This window comes from Haemorhous mexicanus, chromosome 30, assembly GCF_027477595.1.
Source record: "Haemorhous mexicanus isolate bHaeMex1 chromosome 30, bHaeMex1.pri, whole genome shotgun sequence".
Classification (NCBI taxonomy): domain Eukaryota; kingdom Metazoa; phylum Chordata; class Aves; order Passeriformes; family Fringillidae; genus Haemorhous; species Haemorhous mexicanus.
Genome location: NC_082370.1, coordinates 1,794,581 through 1,814,010, shown reverse-complemented (window position 1 = coordinate 1,814,010; position 19,430 = coordinate 1,794,581). Strand labels below are relative to the sequence as shown.

General features: G+C 63.9%; 2 protein-coding genes across 5 annotated transcripts; both read left to right on the top strand.

Annotated features, from left to right (window-relative positions):
• The first annotated feature begins 333 nt into the window (after positions 1 to 333).
• LOC132339862 (actin filament-associated protein 1-like 2) lies at positions 334 to 9,872 on the top strand. The gene is given in 19 exon segments (XM_059870419.1): positions 334 to 654; positions 3,258 to 3,383; positions 3,484 to 3,558; positions 3,660 to 3,727; positions 3,927 to 4,008; positions 4,079 to 4,308; positions 4,412 to 4,591; positions 4,781 to 4,864; positions 5,005 to 5,089; positions 5,158 to 5,318; positions 5,320 to 5,376; positions 5,786 to 5,910; positions 5,988 to 6,108; positions 6,217 to 6,325; positions 6,977 to 7,126; positions 8,237 to 8,370; positions 8,373 to 8,393; positions 8,503 to 8,613; positions 9,362 to 9,872. Coding segments are annotated over 19 exon segments (1,962 nt in total). The 5' UTR covers positions 334 to 638; the 3' UTR covers positions 9,389 to 9,872.
• Positions 9,873 to 10,607: 735 nt separating this feature from the next.
• On the top strand, positions 10,608 to 19,207 carry FHIP2B (FHF complex subunit HOOK interacting protein 2B). Of its 4 annotated transcripts, none has more exons than XM_059870418.1 (18): positions 10,620 to 10,718; positions 10,814 to 10,892; positions 13,088 to 13,257; positions 14,811 to 14,915; positions 14,997 to 15,119; positions 15,280 to 15,353; positions 15,495 to 15,876; positions 15,962 to 16,158; positions 16,235 to 16,343; positions 16,583 to 16,659; positions 17,015 to 17,204; positions 17,285 to 17,445; positions 17,526 to 17,645; positions 17,721 to 17,811; positions 17,891 to 18,043; positions 18,215 to 18,355; positions 18,432 to 18,532; positions 18,607 to 19,207. In XM_059870418.1, exons 1-18 carry the CDS (start codon positions 10,674 to 10,676, stop codon positions 18,710 to 18,712), a joined length of 2,424 nt encoding a protein of 807 aa, XP_059726401.1. In that variant the 5' UTR covers positions 10,620 to 10,673; the 3' UTR covers positions 18,713 to 19,207. The 4 variants fall into 4 exon arrangements, with proteins under 4 accessions (XP_059726398.1, XP_059726399.1, XP_059726401.1 ...); XM_059870417.1 differs by having other exon boundaries at positions 15,393 to 15,876; XM_059870415.1 differs by having other exon boundaries at positions 10,608 to 10,718; positions 15,280 to 15,876.
• The last annotated feature ends 223 nt before the right edge of the window (positions 19,208 to 19,430 follow it).

The window sequence follows — 19,430 nt, the reverse complement described above, 5'->3', positions numbered from 1 at the left end:
ATTCACTGGCCCATACTTGCCTTTCACTGCTACAAACGACATATCTATAAATATATATATAAATATGGGTTGTTTTCGGACTGGACTACAGTGATTCACTTTCTCTGTTTTTGTTAGAGTTTATTTTATTTGCTGGTGTCGGAGAATCCGCGTGAGAGTGATTTTTTGCTTACAATTAAAGGTGAAATGGCTTTATCCAGCCCGGCTCCGCAGCTTTGCTTCCTCCCCTCGTCCAAAAATCCCCCCGGACCCGCGCCCGGGTCCCTGCAGATGGCGGTGCTGCTCCGAGGAGGACGCGGAGCCTTCCCCGCCTTCCTCCCGCCCCGGCCGGGCTGTGCTGGGGGCCCGCAGGGCGTGTGCGAGCCGAGCCGGGCCGGGACAGCGCTGCCCCGGTCCCGGTCCTGATCCCGATCCCCATCCTGATCCCGATCGCGATCCCGGTCCCTGTCCCGATCCCGTTCCCGGTCTCTGTCCTGATTCCAATCCGGATTCCGGTACCGATCCCCATCCCGGTCCCCGTCTGGATCCCGATCCTTATCCCGGTCCCCATCCCGGTCCCCATCCCTATCCCGGTCCGGATCCCGGTCCCGGTCCCGGTCCCGGTCCCGGTCCCGGCGCGATGTGAGCGCTCCCGCACCATGTCCCGGCAGCGAGGTACGGGGGGGGCTCCGGAGGGATGCCAGGCTGGGGGCACCAACTCAAAAACGGGGGGAAAAGGGGGTTCAGCCCTGGGGGAGGCTGAGGGGGGGAACCCCCGTGGGCGCGGCTGCCGTGGGGGGCCCGTGGGGGCGGGGAAGGGAAAAGGGGGTTCGGGAAAAGAGGAGGGGGTGAAAAGGGGGGGTGGGAGGCGAGGGGGGCTGCGGGGTGAGAGCTGGAGTGGAAGGAAGGACAGGGTGTCCCCCCGGACATTGGGGTGCCATGGCAGGGTGAGGGGGCACAGCGCCCCTTCCAGCGCCCTCCCAGGGGCAATTTGGGGGTGCAGCGGCCGCGGGGGGAGCGTCCCCACCCTGCAGCCGTGGCCTGGAGCCTCCGCACATGACGAGTCACGCTGTGGCCGAGAGCAGCTCCCTGCAGCCTCCTCTGAGTCATCCCGCGCTGGGCCCGAGCCACCCCCGGGGTCCCCCGGGTCACCTCCACACCCCCGCATCCCCGGGCGCCTCATGGCACGGATAAAACCCCAAAATCAGCCCCGGATCGCCGCCCGCGCTGGCATCACCCGGGCACTGCGCGTTCCCATGGCATCCCCGGGGCCGCCCCGTCCTTCCTCCTCCTCCTCCTCCTCCTCCTCCCGCGAGGATGAGGATGATGGCACGAGGATGAGGATGCCGCCGTGCCGCGGGAGCGGGGAGCTTTGCTAGGAGACGCTCTGTGTGTGTTTGGGGGGCGTTTTCCTCCCGCCCTGGAGACCGAGGCAGATGTTTTCCATCCCGGCCGCTTTGCCTTGGCACGGCAGCAGGCAGCGGGCACCGCGCCAGGGCTCAGGGCAGCCCCTGCCCGTCCTGCACCGGCTGCGGGCACGGCTGGGCACGGCTGGGCACGGCCGGGCACGGATCGCTGCCCCGGAGAGGGCACCGCGGCGGGGGGAGCGCGGGGGGGGCGCGGAGAGGGCAAAAGGGTGAATGGACGGAGATGTCATTGCCGAGGAATTCGGCCTGGGCGGGGGAGAGCAGAAAGGGAGGGAGGGGAAGAGCCAGGCCTGCTGGCCAGGGGGGACAGTCCCCGTGTGCCCCACACCGCCCGCAGGTCCCTTCAGCCAGCCCCTGCCCCAGCCCCCGCCGCTTGTCCCGCAGGGAGCTCTTCCCCCCCTTCCCTTCCCCGGTTTCCAGGGAAATCCAGATGTTTGGGCCCAGCTCCGGCGTCGCTCAGCCGGACTCAGGGCTGCCAGATGTTTCCTCTCCCCTCGGGCTGGGTGTGTGCTCCCCGTCCGGGGACGCGTGGAGGGGACGGGGGACCCCCGTACCAGCACCCCCGGGGGAGGGGAGGGGGCTTCACCCGCCCCTGCAACACGCGTGGCAAGGGGGGCTCCTGCCCTCGCCCCACCTGGGGGGTGCCATTGCCTTTTTGGGGTGCACCGCATCCCTGTTAACTCGGAGAAATGTGAGATTCAGGGATTTGGGGGTCGGGGTCACCTGGGGTGTTGAAGGAGGAGCATGGGCTGGTGGTGGCTTCACTGGAACTGTCCCTTTCCAGCTGGGGGATGGCAGAGGGACTCGAGCAGAGGTCAGGGTGGTCTGGGGACAGCTGGCACCTGTGCCAGGCCGTGCTGGGCTCCCGCGGCGGCTCTGGGGTGTTTGATCCCAGCCGGGAGCAGCGAGCACAGCCCGGAGCGGGCCCGCGCAAACCTGGCTGGAAGGAGCCGGGGGGAGCCCGGCAGGGACCCCGGGACACCGAGGGACATCTGCCCGCTCCTGTGGTGGCACCTGGAGGTGCCCAGGGCGGGGGGACCCTGGGGGAGCGGGGAGCTGCGACAGACCGAGGGTGCTCCTGGTCCTGCTCTGCAGCACCTGCCTGGACCCCCAAACTGTCCCCACCGGGGTTAGAGGGACCCTGTCCTCGTGCCCGGAGTCTCTCGGGACACTGCGGGGTGGCGGCGGTGCTGGCCCGGCCCTCCAGCTGTCCCTGCTCCGGGCACAAAGCAGCTCCCTGTCCCTCTGTCCAGCTCCTTGTCCCTCTGTCCTTCCCGGCGTGGCAGCGCCGGGGTCCCCGCCTGGCGCTGAGCCCCGACCCCTGTCCTCGCCCTCGGTGTGTGAATGGGCGGCAATTCAGCCTTCATCAGCTGCTCCAGCCAGCCAGGGCTCCTCTTCCTCCTCCTCATCTTCCTTCTCACCCTCCTCCTCCTCCTCTGCACGTGCAGGAGCAGCAGCAGCCCCCTGGCCAGGGCTGCCCCGGTGCAACCGGGAACAAACCGGCTCTGTCAGTGCAACAGAGGAGCCTTCATCCCCGCAGGGCCCCCTCCTCATCCTCCCCCGATCCCCCCGCGCCCGTCAATGGCCGGATTGTGCCTGCCCGGGGCAGGTGCCGCAGCAGGGCAGGGCTGGTGGGACCGAGCACGTACTCTCCATGGCACCGGGGACACCCCATGGCACCGGGGACACCCCCTGGCATCGGGGTCACTCCATGGCACCGGGGACACCCCCTGGCATCGGGGTCGCTCCATGGCATCGGGGACCCCCCAGCCCTGCCCAGTGCGGGGGCAGGGATGGGCACGCGGTGCTCCGGAGGGTGCGGTGGCACGTCGCTGTCCCTGTCCCCCGCAGACCTGGACAAGCTGCTGTCGGACCTGCGCTCCTTCCTGCTCATCCTGGACCGCGAGAGCCTCAGCGCCGCAGCTCGGGCCAAGAAAAGATCGGTGTCTGAGCTGCTGGGCCGGCTGCAGGGCCCGTGTGAGTGCGGGGCTGGGGGCGGGGGGAGCCCCCGGCCGGTGCCCGGTGGGCAGCGGGGCAGGCGCGGGAGCGGGGCCGTGACCCGGCGCTGCCCCCGCAGCAGAGGATGCAGAGTACATGATCATGCGCTGCCTCTCGCCCTCCCCGGGGACCCCGCAGGGCCGGACCAGCCCCGGTGAGTCCCACGCTCCTATCCACCCCCCATCTCCTCCTCAGGGGGGTTCCCGACCCCTCAGCACCCCGGCACGGCGCTGCCGGTGCTGCTTTTCCCCGCAGGCTCCGGGAGCGCGGACGCAGCGGGAGGCAGAGCCCGCCCGGGCAGCGCCCCGAGCCCGCACGGAGCGGTGAGAGGGGGCACCGAGGGGCTGGGGGAGCTCAGGGGGGTGGGAAAGGGGCACGGCCATGCCAGGGATGGCACCGCTGGCCAACTTTGCTGACACCGGAAGGGTTTTTGGTGCCCACCCGCCCCCGGCAGTGACTTGGGGACCCTGCGAGGTTCCCCCGGGGGGGGCAGCACCTCTGGAACGCCCCTTGTACCCCCAGAACAAGGAGCCGGGCGTCCCCCCGGCCCCCACGGCCGATGACTCCTACGAGGACGCCGAACCCCCCGGGCACGGCAGAACCGGTGAGGTCTCCCCGCGCCCCCTCCCCAGCGCCCCCCGCTCCCCCCGCCCTGACCCCATCCCGGCTCCCAGGAGGTGGCGACAGCGACAGCAGCCACTACGAGTCGTACGGAGAGGAGGAAGAGGAGGAGGAGGAGGGGGTGACGGACCGGGCCCATTACCTGCGCTGGCCATCGGCCCCCAGCGCCGAGGCCGAGCCCCCCGGGCGCCCCCAGCCGCAGCTCTGCGGCTTCCTCTGGAGGAAGCGCTGGCTCGGGCAGTGGGCCAAGCAGCTCTTCATCGTCCGGGAGCACATGCTGCTGGTGAGGGGCTGCGAAGGACGATGGATGAAGCGATGGAGGGGGCTCCGTGCCCCCCCTGGCCCCTCCGTGCCCCCCTGACCCCGCTGTGCCCCCCCCCCCCCAGTGCTTCAGGTGCGCCGCTGACCTGCAGCCGGTGCTGGAGCTGGACCTGCGCGGCTGCCGTGTCACCTACAAGGACAAGCGGGGCAAGAAGATGCCCCACGCCCTGAAGGTGACAGGGACGGCAGGAGAGGTGCTGGTCATCGGCTTCCAGAGCCGGCAGCAGGCTGAGGACTGGAGGAAGGTTTGGAGGTGTTGCAGCCGGGCAGGAGCGGGGTGGGCAGGGGGAAATGGGGGCACGGCCCTGCTCCGGTGCTCCCGGGGGGGCTGGGGATGATCCGGTGTGTCCCCAGTCTCCTTCTCGGGGTCGTGCGGAGCTTTTTTAGCTGGGGAGCCAGAGCAGGGGTGCAGCGCTGCCCGTTTCCCTCGGCAGGTGATCGAGGAGGTGAGCAGCGATGCCCCGAGCGGGCTGGCAGCCCTCAGTGTCCCTGCGACACCTTCCTCGAGGCTCAGCAGGGTGAGTTTGTCCCTCGGGAGACCCGGGAACAGCTCAGGAACACACCCCAACCCCTTATCCTGGGCTCCTTCTCTGGAGGGGGTCAGGGTGCAGGGGGCTGAGACCTCACCGAGTCGGGTTCTCAGCCTGCCGCACCCCAGCTCGGCAAGGAGGAAGAGGAGGATGAGGATGGCTCCCGGCGGAGCCCTGCCCGCAGCCCTCGGCCCGGAGAGGACGCCAAAGGAGGTGAGGGCTGCGAGGGGCCGGGGCTCGGGGGTGCCGCCCCCCGTGCCCGCTGACCGGGCTGCCCGCAGGGTTCCTGGCGGTGCGGCTGCGGGGCCGCTGGCAGCGCCTGTGGTGCGCGGTCCGGCACGGAGCCCTGCGCATGTTCCCCGAGCCCGGCGCTGCCCAGCGCCCCGTGTGCGCCCTGCGCCTGGACGGCTGCGAGGTGTCCCCCGGGGCGGCCGCCGGCTCCCCCCCAAAATCTTCGGATCCGCATCGCCCAGCACGGCCGGGAGCTCGCCCTGCTGCAGGTGAGGGACCACCAGGGTACCCCCGTGTCCCTGCCGGGGGGCACCCCCTGAGCCCAGACCCTGCCCAGGGGCACCCCCTGAGCCTGGACTCTGCTGCAGGGGCACCCCCTGAGCCTTGACTCTGCCCGGGGGTACCCCTTGAGCCCAGACCCTGCCCAGGGGCACCCCTAAGCCCAGACCCTGCCCGGGGGTGCCCCCTGAGCCTAGACCCTGCTGCAGGGGCACTCCCTGAGCCCAGACCCTGTCTAGGGAGGCACCCCATGAGCCCAGACCCTTCCCCGGGGCACCCCCTGAGCCCAGATCCTGTCTAGGGGGGCACCCCCTGAGCCTGGACTCTGCCCGGGGGTACCCCCTGAGCCTGGACTCTGCCCGGGGGTACCCCCTGAGCCCAGACCCTGCCCCCCACCAGACCCGCTCGGACGAGGAAAGGGAAGCGTGGCTGAAGACCCTGCAGGCCAGGGGAGGAGTGGAGCCAAAGAAGGGTGACGGGCCCCCCCCGAGACCCCCCAGGCCGACCAGCCGTCCCGCTGCCGGGTGAGGACTTTGGGACCCCCAAGCCCTCCCTCTCCAGGTGGGGTGTGGGAGGTAACGCGAGCCCCTCCTGCCCGCAGGGGGCTGCTGCTGCGCCGTGTCCCCACCCCCAACGCCTACATGGACGATCCCTTCGGGCAGCCCCCGCCAGCCGAGACCCCCAAACATCTCTACTCCAACGCGGAGCGGCTGCAGCAGCTGGTAACATCTGCTGGGGCTCTTTGGCCCCCACCAGCGCCCCTCAGCGTGGGGGGGATCCACTCCCACCGTCCCCTTGCCCACGGGCTTCTCCCGGGCTTCCTTCCGCAGCAGCAGAGCCTGGACCGGGCAGCGCAAGGGCAGCGCCCGAGACCCGCGTCTGCCCTGCCCGCCTGTGCCAGCAGCCACGCCCCGGGCGGTGCCCGGCCCGCGCAGGCAGGTGAGAGGGGCGGGGTGCCCCAGCCAGGGGTGCGGCGGGGTGTCCCCACCTTCCCCAGCTCCGTGGGCTGGGATGGGAGCTGGGATTTCTGTGTCCTTCCCCTGTTCTTCCTCCCCAGTGTTTCTCCTCTTCCCTTCCTCCTGATCATCCTTTCCTTTCTCCCCAGTGTCCGTCCTCTGCTATGCCCCCTGAGCACCCTTGCCCTGTCTTTCCTCCCCATCATCCTTCCCCTGCTCTTCCACCTTCCCTTCCCTTCCCTTCCCTTCCCTTCCCTTCCCTTCCCTTCCCTTCCCTTCCCTTCCCTTCCCTTCCCTTCCCTTCCCTTCCCTTCCCTTCCCTTCCCTTCCCTTCCCTTCCCTTCCCTTCCCTTCCCTTCCCTTCCCTTCCCTTCCCTTCCCTTCCCTTCCCTTCCCTTCCCTTCCCTTCCCTTCCCTTCCCTTCCCTTCCCTTCCCTTCCCTTCCCTTCCCTTCCCTTCCCTTCCCTTCCCTTCCCTTCCCTTCCCTTCCCTCCCCTCCCCTCCCCTCCCCTCCCCTCCCCTCCCCTGGACCCTTCCTCTTCTTTTCTCCCTCCCCACCCTCCCTCCCCTTCCCTTTCTTCCCACCATCTCCCTTCCCTTCCTCCTGACCCTGCCTCCTCTTCCCTTCCTCCAGCAGCACCAGCAGCTCTCCGGGCCAGGCCTGCCAGTGCCCAGCTGCCCCAGGACAGCCCCAGCCTGCAGAGCCGGGCTCTGTCCCGCTCCCAGCACACCCTGACCCTGCCCCAGAGGAGGGGCACGCGGGAAGGGCTCGATGTCCTCGTCGGTAGGAGCACCCAGGGGCTCTGGGGATGTTATGATCTCTTCCAGCCGGGTCTTATGAGCTCTCAGAGAAATATTTCATACCTAAAACAGCGTAAAATCAGCAAGGTGGCTTCTGTAGTACTGTCAGAAACAGAAAAGTTGTAATAGAAGGCAAAATAACAAAGCTCTGGGCTGGGCACTGCCCACTGTGGGGTCAGGCACTGCCCACTCCTGGCTGGGCACTGCCCACTCTGAGTCAGGCACTGCCCACTGTGGGGTCAGGCACTGCCCACTCCTGGCTGGGCACTGCCCACTCTGGGTCAGGCACTGCCCACTCCTGGCTGGACACTGCCCACTGTGGGGTCAGGCACTGCCCACTCCTGGCCGGGCACTGCCCACTCCTGGCCGGGCACTGCCCACTCCGGGTCCAGGCACTGCCCACTCCTGGCTGGGCACTGCCCACTCTGAGTCAGGTACTGCCCACTGTGGGGTCAGGCACTGCCCACTCTGGGTCAGGCACTGCCCACTGTGGGGTCAGGCACTGCCCACTCCTGGTCAGGCACTGCTCACTCCGGGTCCAGGCACTGCCCACTCCTGTCTGGGCACTGCCCATTCTGGGGTCAGGCACTGCCCACTCTGGGTCAGGCAACTGCCCACTCTGAGTCAGGTACTGCCCACTGTGGGGTTAGGCACTGCCCACTCTAGGGCCGGGCACTGCCCACTCCTGGCCGGGCACTGCCCACTCTGGGTCAGGCACTGCCCACTCTGGGGTCAGGCACTGCCCACTCTGGGTCGGGCACTGCCCACTCTGGGTCGGGCACTGCCCACTCTCAGGCCAGGCACTGCCCACTGTGGGGCCAGGCACTGCCCACTCTGGGGTCAGGCACTGCCCACTGTGGGGCCAGGCACTGCCCACTCCTGGCTGGGCACTGCCCACTCTGAGTCAGGCACTGCCCACTGTGGGGTTGGGCACTGCCCACTCTGGGTCAGGCACTGCCCACTCTTGGGCTGGGCACTGCCCACTCTGGGTCAGGCACCGCCCACTGTGGGGTTGGGCACTGCCCACTCCTGGCCGGAGAAGCCGGCGGGGCTGGGGGTGCCCGGCCTTGGCAGCGCTCCTCTGTCCTTGCAGGGAAAAGAGCCTTTCCCAAGCTGGAGGAGAAGGTGGGGCAGCTGGAGAGGGGCGTGAAGGGCAGGCTGAAAGCCGGCTCCGAGATGAACCTGCTGGCCCTCGGGAAGTCCCTGAAGGGTCACATCGCTGCCACCGCGCCGGCTCGGCTGGCTCCGAGGTGGGGGACACCGGAGGAGGCGAGGTTTGAATTCCAGGGATGCCCTGAATGACAGGCACGGCGAGGTTCGGGGGCACCTCTCAGCCTTTCTCCGCTGCTTTTCCCACAGGGATCGTTCCTCAGGCCGCTGCTGAAGCGCACCACGTCGGCCAGGAGCGCCCTGCGGCCGCCGCCGTCCCCGGTGGTGGCGGGGAAGGGAAATGTGATGCGGAAAACAAAGGTAACCCCGGGGTCTGGGGGAATGGGAAGGTGCCTTGGTTTGGAAAGCCAGGTGTCTGCTAAGGAAGGCAGGAGCCCCCCCTGAAATGGAAAACGCACACCCCCTCCCTCTGAATCGCTATAAATTTTAAACTAAGGGTCTTACAGGCAAAACTATGGGAGCAGGAATAACAGTTCTTTGTTAGGGAAGAAAATAAAAGGATAAAATAAACACTGCAGTGAACTAAACCAACCCTGGCAGAGCCAGAGCAGAGCCTGACACCCTGTGGGTCAGGGGGCTGGCAGCAGTCCCACTGGAATTGTGGCTCAGCCCTCCTGCAGTGCCAGGGGTGGTTCTGCTGGAGCAGGGATCCTGGAGAAGGGTGCACTCTGCCTCTGGAGATCCAGGGGAAGAGGCAGCTGCTGCTCCTCTGGGAATCCAGCGGGAAGCTGTGCTGGTGTTCCAGAATCTCCAGATTATATCCGGGTAGGAATGCTTGGCTCCTCCCCCTGGGCTCACAGCTCCCAGTGGGATGCTGTAGTTCTTATCAGCCATGCAGGGACATCCAATGGCCTCTTATCAGCAGGTGTCCCCTGGAGGGAGGAGTGGGTGTGGAAGAGATCAGGAAAACTGCCCAATGGACAGAAGGGATCTGCCATGCAGATGGTGAACAGAGCACAATCTGCTTGGCAATCCAGAACTGAAGGGTTTAGGGGATCCCACAGAACAGGGAATGAGGGATTGACCCCCCCCACTTTAATTTGTCCAGGAGTGGGAGATGAAATCTGCCATGTGAGCACCACGGAGCCTCCCAGAGAACATCGGGCTGCACGTGGATCGTGCAGGACCAGCCTGGGTCCAGCCTGGAATTCGACTTTTATCCACCAGTATCAACGCTACCACTACGCACATCTATTTTTATATCCAGATATATCGATAGTCACATATCAGCTCCCCGCCGGGGCTCTCCTGCCTCTCCCTGCTGCATCCTCACCTCCTTTTTGGGGTGCACAACTCCAGACGCTGCTGGATCTGTCCCCAGTGTGGGCCCACCCCAATCTCCCCCCAGGACCCCGAATTTCCAGGGATGGGTGTGGATAAACCCCGGGGGACACAGATTTATTTGGGGGGGATCCGATTGTCCATTCCCTGGAGTCAGCGGGACCCGGGCTGGGCCCTGGGTGCTTTTCCAACAGCTGTGCTTGTCAGGGCTTGGTTTTAATTGGAGAAATGTTTTTGGGGTTTTTTTTAGAGAATTAATAAAAAGAAATGTCATAAAACTTGGGTTTTATGGGAAAGAGTGAGCTGGGAAGGGGGGGTGTCCTTGTCCTTATCCTGGTGTGCGTGGGCTCCATCCTGGTGAAGGGGTTTGTGGGGTCAGTCCTGATCCCAGGGAAGGAGTTTGGGGGTTCATCCCCATCCTGGTGAAGGGGTCTGTGGGGTCAATCCCAATCCCGATGAAGGGGTTTGTGGGGTCAATCCCGACCTCAGGGAAAGAGTTTGTGGGGTGTATCCTGATCCCAGTGCAAGGAGTTTGTGGGGTCCATCCCAATCCCAGTGAAGGGGTTTGTGCGGTCAGTCCCGACCTCAAGGAAGGATTTTTTGGGGGTATCCTGAATCTGGTGCAAGGAGTTTGTGGGGTCCATCCCCATCTTGGTGAAGGGGTTTATGGGGTCAATCCTGATCCCGGGGAAGGAGTTTGTACCGTCAGTCCCAATCCCAAGGAAGCAGTTTTTGGGGGGTATTCTGATCCCGGGGAAGGAGTTTGTGCCGTCAGTCCCGATCCCGTGATGGGATTTGTGGGGTCCATCCGTTGTGTGGGGGTTTGTTCCCATCCGGGTGTGTGGGTCCATCCCCACCCAGAACTGCCCGCGGAGCAATTGTAGGGCTGAGGCACCTTCCCAACCCCTCCGTCCTCCGCCCTTCTCGCTCCCTCCCCGCCCCATCCCGCCGGGAGCGGCAGCGGAGCCGCCGGGGGCGGGACCGGGCGGGGCGGGGCCGGCGGCGCAGGCGGGGCCGGGGGCGGCGGGGCCGGAGCGGGGTCGGGACCGGGGCCGGGGCCGGTCCCGGGGGTCCCAGCCATGCTCAGCCGGCTGGGAGCGCTGCTGCAGCAGGCGGTGGAGACGGTGAGCGGGGCCGGGGGGGGGACGCGGGAGGAACGGGACCGGAACCGGGACCGGGGGATTCCGTGCCCCCCTGACCCCGATCCCGGTGTGAGCAGCGGGAGCCCAGCGTGGACCTGCTGGAAGCCTTCACCGAGCACTGGACCGGCATCACCAGCTACTACCTGGAGGCCACAGGTGAGTGGGGTGCGGGGAGAGGGTCCCGGTGCCCCGGGCTTGGGGTGCTTTTGTCCCGGGATGAGGTTCGTGTTTCCCGGCATGGAGTTCTTTTTCCCCGGGAGGGGGTCTCAGGTGGGAATAAAGTCCTTGTGGTGTGGGAACAGATTTGTCGTGTCCTAGGAGAGGTCCTCGTATCCTAAAATAGGGTGTCCTAAAAACGGGAATAAGGTCTCTGTGCCCGAGGCGGGGGCGGGGGAGGGGTCGCAGCGCTCTCGGAGGGGACCCCATTCCCTGGGACACGATCCCATATCCTGGAAAGGGACCAGGAGAGGTCTTTGGAGAGGGTCCCTGTGTCCTAAAAAGGGATCCCCGGCCTAGGAATGATACCTGTGCCCTGGGGCAGGGTCAGGGGACATGTCCCGGGACAGGACCCCGTGTCCTGGCACAGATCCCTGCACCCTGCGACGGGACCCCGTGCCCTGGCACAGGACCCCAGTGCGCTGGGGCTGCCCTGGCAGGTGGGGACAGGCCCCGGGACCCCTCCCCAAAGCCCGGCAGGATTTCCCCACGCGGGGCTCTCTGCCCTGCCCAGCCGCGCCCCCCTGGCAGCGCGGTGGGGTCGGCACGGGGACTTTGGGGTGGCTGGGGACACTCCCGGCACAGGCTGGGACACGTCCCTCCGGGAACCCCGGGAGCGCTGGAACAGCGCCGGGAGAGCTCCGGCCCCGGTTCCCCGGCGGATCTCGGTCCCGGATCTGCCGGGGGGGCTCCGGTGCCCACCGGGGAAACGGAACGGGCAGCGGCGGGAGGAGCGGGATGTCCGGCAGCGTCCTAGGCCGGAGCGGAAGCAGTTGTTCCATCCTCACATTGCCATCTAGCGTCGTTCCCGCTCCGGAGGAGCAGGATTTAGGGATGGCACGGATCGGGGAAAACCCCTGGCAGAACCCCATTGGCACGGCTGGCACCTCACCGGGGCATCCCTCCCGCTGCTGTGCCCGGGGGGGCCCCGCCACAGCCCCCCATCCTTGAATCCCTGAATCCGTGAATACCTGGATCCCTGAATCTCTGAATCCATGAATCTCCAAATCCCCAGATCCCTGGATCCCTGAATCCTTGAATTCCCAAATCTCTGAATCCCCAAACCCCTGAATCTCTGAACCCCTGGATCCCTGAATCCTCAAATCCCCGAATTCCTGACTCCCTGGATCATCAAATCCCTGATCCCTCAATCCCTGAATCCCTGGAACACTGATCCCTGAATCCCCAGATCCCTGAGTCCTGGTATCCCTGAATCCTTTAACTCCCTATCCCTGAATCCCTGGATTCTTAAATCCCTGAATCCTCGAATCCCTGGATCCCTGAATCCCAGATCCCTGAACCCCTGGATCCTTGAATCCCTGACTCCCTGGATCATCGAATCCCTGATCACCGGATCCCTGAACCCCTGAATCCCCGAATCCTCGAACCCTTGAATCCCCAAATCCCCGAATCCCTGAACCCCAGTATCCCTGAATCCCTGAATTCCCTGATCTCTGAAACCCCGAACCCCTGAATCCCCAAATCCCTGAATCCCTGATCTCTGAACCCCCAAATCCCTGAATCCCCAATTTCCTGATCCCCAAATCCCAGATCCCTGAACCCCTGAATTCCCAAATCCCTGAATCCTTGAATTCCCTGATCCCTGAATCCCCAAATCCCCAAACACCCGAATCCCCAAATCCCTGAATCCCTGATCTCTGAACCCCCAAATCCCAGATCCCCAAATCCCAGATCCCTGAACCCCTGAATCCCCAAATCCCCGAACCCTGAATCCCCAAATCCCTGAACCCCTGATCTCTGAATCCCCAAATCCCTGAACCCCCTAATCCCTGACCCCAAATCCCCAATCCCTGAACCCCTGAATCCCCAAATCCCCGAACCCTGAATCCCCAAATCCCCGAACCCCCTAATCCCTGATCCCCAAATCCCCAATCCCTGATCTCTGAATCCCCAAATCCCCAAATCACCGATCCCCAAATCACCGATCCCCAAATCCCTGATCCCTGAACCCCCAAACCCCTGATCCCCAAATCCCTGAACCCCTGATCCCCAAATCCCAAATCCCTGATCCCCAAATCCCAGATCCCTGAACCCCCGAACCCCTGATCCCCAAATCCCTGAACCCCTGACCCCCAGATCCCAAATCCCTGATCCCCAAACCCCAAACCCCGCAGATGAGAGCGTCCCGGCGCGACAGACGGACATCCCGTGGCGCCTGCGGCAGATGTTGGACATCCTGGTGCACGAGGAGCGGCAGCGCCCGCCGGGGGACGCGGGGCCGTGCCTGGAGTTCCTGCTGCAGCACAAACTGCTGGAAACGCTGGGAACGCTGGGAAAGGCAGAGGTGAGCCCGGGAATCGGGGAAATCCCCCGGGAGAGGCCGAACCCGCAGCCTGTCCCAGCTGTTTTACTGGTGACCCTCAGTAATTTGAATTTTGGAGCATTTTTCCGGATAACGGGAGTTGGTGAAGTGGGAGGTGGTCACAGGGCTTGGGGGTTTTTTGGGGAAAATTGGCTTTTTTTGTTGGGGGGATAGTTGGAATTTTTGGGGAAAATCAGGTTTTTGTGAGGGACAACTTGGCTTTTTTGGGAGGGTCTCAAGTTCCCCACTGGGATCCTTTCTGGGAGCTTGTGCCTCAGCACATCCCTGCTTGCACAGGAAGGGTTTTTTAAAAATATCTGTCATATAGATATTATAAAAATAAAAATAAAAACAAAAATAAAACCAGATATTTTAAAAATAAATCTAAAAACATCTGCTCCTTGGCTCTGCAGGATGAGGTGCCAGGTGTGGAGAAAAAGTAAATATTGTCCAAATATATAACAAATAAAATGGTTCTGCTGTCCTTTTCCTGCTAATGATAGCAACAAGGCCCCTAGAAATAGATTTAATTCAAATAGAGGTGGAAACACGCTGGTCCTTTCACACCCAGGAGGATTTGGGGTTTTGGGGTGCCGGGAAATGGGAATAATCCCCCAGATTTTTTTACTCAGAGAATTGAGTTAAACTCCTCATTGTTAAATATTGTGTTTGCCCGGATGGAGGGAGGAATGATGAACCTGACTCCGTGTTCTCAGAAGGCTGATTTATTATTTTATGAATATATATTATATTAAAAAATGCTGTACTAAACTATACTAAAGAAAAAAAAAACCTGGGGGATTATTCCCATTTCCCAGCACACCAAAATCCAAATCCTCCTGGGTGTGAAAGGACCAGCATGTTTCCACCTCTATTTGAATTAAATCTATTTCTAGGGGCCTTGTTGCTATCATTAGCAGGAAAAGGACAGCAGAACCATTTTATTTGTTATATATTTGGCTAATACTTACTTATTCTCCACACCTGGCACCTCCTCCTGCAAAGCCAAGTAGCAGATATTTTTATTTTTATTTTTATTTTTATTTTTATTTTTATTTTTATTTTTATTTTTATTTTTATTTTTATTTTTACTTTTATTTTTACTTTTATTTTTATTTCTATTTCTATTTTTATTTCTATTTCTATTTTTATTTCTATTTCTATTTCTATTTTATTTTTTTATAATATCTGTGTGCCAGACTCTTTCCAGAGTCCCGAAACTGCTTGGCCTTGATTGGCTAAAGAGTCAAAAAGGATTCACAGCAGAATGCAATGGAACAATCACCTGTGGGTAAACAATCTCCCAACACATTCCAAAGCAGCAAAACACAGGAGAAGCAGATGAGATCAGAATTGTTTTCCTTTTCCCTGAGGCTTCTCAGCTTCCTAGGAGAACAACCCTGGGCGAAGCGATTTTTCCAGAGAGTGTGAATGCCACGGTTCAGGAGAGCTGGGGAGTTGTCTGGGGTGGTTTGGGGCAGTTCCAGGGAGATCAGGGAATGTGGCTGACTGCTGTCCCCATGTCCCTGTCCCAGTATCCCCCCGGGATGAGGCAGCAGGTCCTGCTCTTCTTCAGCCGCCTGCTGGGGCAGCTGCAGCACCCGCTCCTGCACTACCTCAACGTGCACCGGCCCGTGCAGGTGAGGTGCCACCTGTCCCCGGGGGGTGACACCCACGGGTGACGCCCCCAGCACCCCCACATGCCCACCCCCCCTCCCCAGAAGCTGCTCCAGCTCAGCGGGGACCGCCTGGGCTCCGGCACTGAGAAGGAGGAGGTGCAGTTCACCGCCGTGCTCTGCTCCAAGATCCAGCAGGATCCCAGCCTGCTGCCCTACATCCTGGAGGTGGGACAATGTGGGGTCCCCAGCGGGCTTTGGGCTCCCCCAATTGGGGTTTTGGACCCCCCTTGGCAGCCTCCTCCCTGCCACAAAGCTCCTCGGGGTGAGGAGGAGGAGGAGGAGGAAGGTGGTTGTGCAATGCTTTGCTGCTCCTCTTCCTCTCCAGGGAAAGAGCATCCTGAACGGGAGGAGAGCCCCGGAGAGCCCCAGGGCAGAGGGTTTGGAGCATCCCCCGGGCACCTCTGCCAGCTCCACCCCCTTGGAGCATCCCTCGGGCACCACTGCCAGCTCGACCCACAGGGCAGAGGGTTTGGAGCATCCCTCGGGCACCTCTGCCAGCTCCACCTGCAGGGCAGAGGGTCTGGAGCATCCCTCGGGCACCTCTGCCAGCTCCACCCGCAGGGCAGAGGGTCTGGAGCATCCCCCAGGCACCTCTGCCAGCTCCACCCCCTTGGAGCATCCCCTGGGCACCGCTGCCAGCTCCACCTGCAGGGCAGAGGGTTTGGAGCATCCCTCGGGCACCTCTGCCAGCTCCACCTGCAGGGCAGAGGGTTTGGAGCATCCCTCGGGCACCTCTGCCAGCTCCACCCCCAGGAATGAGGGTTTGGAGCATCCCTCGGGCACCTCTGCCAGCTCCACCCCCAGGAATGAGGGTTTGGGGCATCCCCCGGGCACCTCTGCCAGCTGCCCTCCAGCCCAGCCCTGCCAGCCACGCAGGGACAGCAACCTCGTCACCTGCCTGGTGGCACTGTGCAGGAGCAAGGTACGCCCTCAGGGGTGGCACCTCAGGGACAGCGGGCACTGCCAGGTGTGTGGCCACCCCCGTGCCCTCCTCCTCTTCCTCGCAGAAGAGCCGGGTGGCGCTGAAGGCTCGGGAGAACCTGCTGCTGCTGGCGGGGCTGTCCCAGGAGGTGGCTGCCACCTGCCTGGTGCGGGGCAGTGCCCTGTGCCAGCTGCTCGTGGGCCACCTCTGCGACCTCTACAGCGCCGTGCCCGCTGGCACCGACCCCGCCGATGTCCTCGCCATGGACAGAGCCAGCTGGAGGTGAGGGGGCGCTGGGCTGGGGGTGCCAGGTGCCAGCCAGGCGGTGTCACAGCCCCACGTTCTCCGTGCCGTGCAGGTCGCAGGGGGATGGCGCTGGGGACGGGGGTTTCCCGGGCAAGGAGAGCCTGGCTGAGTTCCTGGGCTGGCTGGACTTCCTGGATGAGCTGGTGATGGGTGCCCACCCGGTGAGAACCACGGGATTCCTTCATCTGGGCATTGATTTGTGCCTGATCCCCACCTTGTCACCGAGTGCCACCTCCAAGGGTGGCGACTCCACCACTTCCCTGGGCAGCCCCATTCCAACATCCAGTCACCCTTTCTCTGGAGAAACTCTTCCTAATCCAACCTAAACCTCCTGGGGTGTAATTTAAGGCTGTGTCTTGTCCTGGGGTGTCCCCACTCTCAGTCCCTCCCTCCCCCCCAGCTCGTGGCCGATGCCATCAGCAGAGCTGTGGAGGAGAAGTTCTTCCAGGGAATCCTGCAGCCGCAGCTCCTGCAGATGTGAGTGACCCCGGCTGGGGCGTTCTGCTCCTCAGGCCCCCCTCAGAGCCAGGAGCAGAGGAGGGGGTTCCCCTTTTTCCCTGGACAAACTCCCTGACCCCAGCTGGGGCTTTCTGCTCCTCAGAGCCAGGAGTGGGGTGGCTCCCTCTTTTCCCTGGACAACCACCCCGACCCCAGCTGGGGGGTTCTGCTCCTCAGGCCCCCCTTGGAGCCAGGAGTGGGGGGGGTTCCCCCTTTTCCCTGGACAACCACCCCGACCCCAGCTGGGGGGTTCTGCTCCTCAGGCCCCCCTCAGAGCCAGGAGTGGGGGGGTTCCCCCTTTTCCCTGGACAAACCCTCCCTCCCACCCCTGCAGGTCAGAGCTGGCCGTGCTGGGCGCCACGGCCGTGCTGACGGGCACCGTGCGGCAGCTCCGCGCCCCCGCCCTGCTCCACCGCCTCGTCCTCTTCCTGCTGGGGCCCCACCGGCACCCCGAGACCCCCGGGGACGCCCCCCACCCTCTGCGGGCGCAGCTCATCGACCGCTGCGACCACCTGTGCGACGAGGTGAGCTCACCTGGGTGGGCTGTGCTGGCAGGGTGGGTGGGCAGCGGTGCCGGGGGTCTCACCCTGGTGGCCGTGCCCAGATCAGCCTGGCCAGCCTGCGGCTCTTCGAGGAGCTGCTGAGGAAGCCCCACGAGCACGTGGCTCACAACCTGGTGCTGCGGAACCTGGAGGCCAGGGCGTACCTGCAGCGCGGCCCCGAGGAGCGCGGGGCCCCCGAGACGGACCCCGAGGAGGACGGGCTGTGAGCGAGGGGGGGCTGGGGCAGGGCCAGGGGGGTGCCCCCCACCCACTGCCCACCCCCCTCACGCTGACCCCGCACAGGGACCTGGAGGAGGATCCCTATTTCACCGACGGATTCCCAGACAGCTTTGGGGCGACAAAAAATCCCTCCCCAGCACTGACCCCGTCGGGGAAGGGGCAAGTGAGCGAGGTGGTCAGCAGGTAGGGGTTAGGAGGGGCTGGGCTGCAATGGGGGGGCTGCATCCCCCTCCCCATCCTCTCCTCCCTCTCTTCCAGCTTCCTGTGCCTGGTCCCCGAGGAGGCCAAGACCTCCTCGTGCATGGAGGAGGGCGGATACGACACCTACGTGCACGATGCCCTGGGCATGGTGGGTGCCCGGGAGTGTTCCCAGCCCCAGCTGGTGACTGTCCTCGCCCTGGCTCTCACCTGTTGTCACCCCCGGGCAGGTCCAGGCGTGCCGTGCCAGCGCAGCCCCGTGGGGGTGGCCCTCGTCCCCCCGGCCCCTGGACTCCTGTCACTCCTGCCACCCCAGAGTGGCTTTTTACGAGGGACACTTCCTCAAGGTGCTGTTTGACCGCATGAGCCGGATCCTGGATCAGGTACCAGGGGTACACCTGGGTGCCCACCGAGCTCTGCCCTGTGCCCCCCCAGGACCCCCATCATGGGGACAAAGTGGCCAAAAGCATCAGCTTGGTGGGGATGGGCTCAGAACGAGGGGATGTGGGGAGGTCACCCCCACACCAGGTCCTGACCATCCCCCCCCATCCCAGCCCTACAGCCTGAACCTGCAGGTGACCTCGGTGCTGTCCCAGCTGGCCGCCTTCCCCCACCCCCACCTCCACGAGTACCTGCTGGACCCCTACCTCAACCTGGCCCCCGGCTGTCGCTCGCTCTTCTCCGTCCTCGTCAGGGTAATGTCACCCACGGGGGTGTGGGGACACGGGGACACCCCCTGGCCGGGGGGGTGACTCTCTCCTCCCTCCCCAGGTGATCGGGGAGCTGATGCAGCGGCTCCAGCGCGTGCCCCACTCCAGGGCCAAGCTGCTCCTGGTGCGCCGGCAGCTCCTGGGGCTGCTGCCAGGAGAGCAGTGAGTCCCCCAAAATGCCCTTTTGGGGAGGGGTTGTACCCCACAGACCCCCCCCATCGCTGGTGTCCCCGCAGGATGGATCACACGGTGCTGTTCAAGGGCGTGGTGGTGCTGGAGGAATTCTGCAAGGAGCTGGCTGCCATCGCCCTGGTCAAGGGGCCACCCGAGGGGCCACCCTGAGCCCCCCCCCGAGCTCCCCCTCTTGGGCCGGGCCGTGGTGGCCGCTGGGGGTGGCCCAGCCCGCGTTCCGGTGGCCCTGCAGTAGCCAGGAATGGCCGCGGCTCCGCGGGAAGGACCTGGCAGGAGGATGAGGAGGCGCCGAGTCCTTCGTTGTCACCTTGGCCAGCCCCGAGGTGTCGCCACGTCCCCGTGCTGGGCGCGGGGCCGTGGCTGCTGTGGCTTCTCCTGGGTGGTGGTTCCTGCTCCCCGCAAGGCTCCAGCAGGGAATTTTTAGGCAATAATGGGGTGTGTGGGACAGAGCCCCCCCCCAGCTGCAAGGACTCGATTGTCCCCTGCCCTGGCTCTGTGGCAGGGGGAGTGTGACATGTGTGACATGTCTGTGTGTGTGTGTGATACGTGTGTGTGCTCTGGCGGGGGACTGTCCCCCCCCGACCCCGCAAAGCCCCTCCCCAGGGTGATGGGACTCTGCTCCAATAAAGCTGTGACTCAGCACCACCTCCTGTGCCTCTTCCCAAACACCCCAAAACCCACTCCCCATTTTCCCACAAACACCCCAAAATCCCACCCCTCTATTTTCCCCCAAACATCCCCAAACCCACTCTCCATTTCCCCCAAACACCCCAAAATCCACCCCCTAGTTTCCCCCGAAACCCACTCTGCATTTTCCCCCAAACACCCCAAAGCCCACTCCCGATTTCCCCCCAAACACCCCAAAACT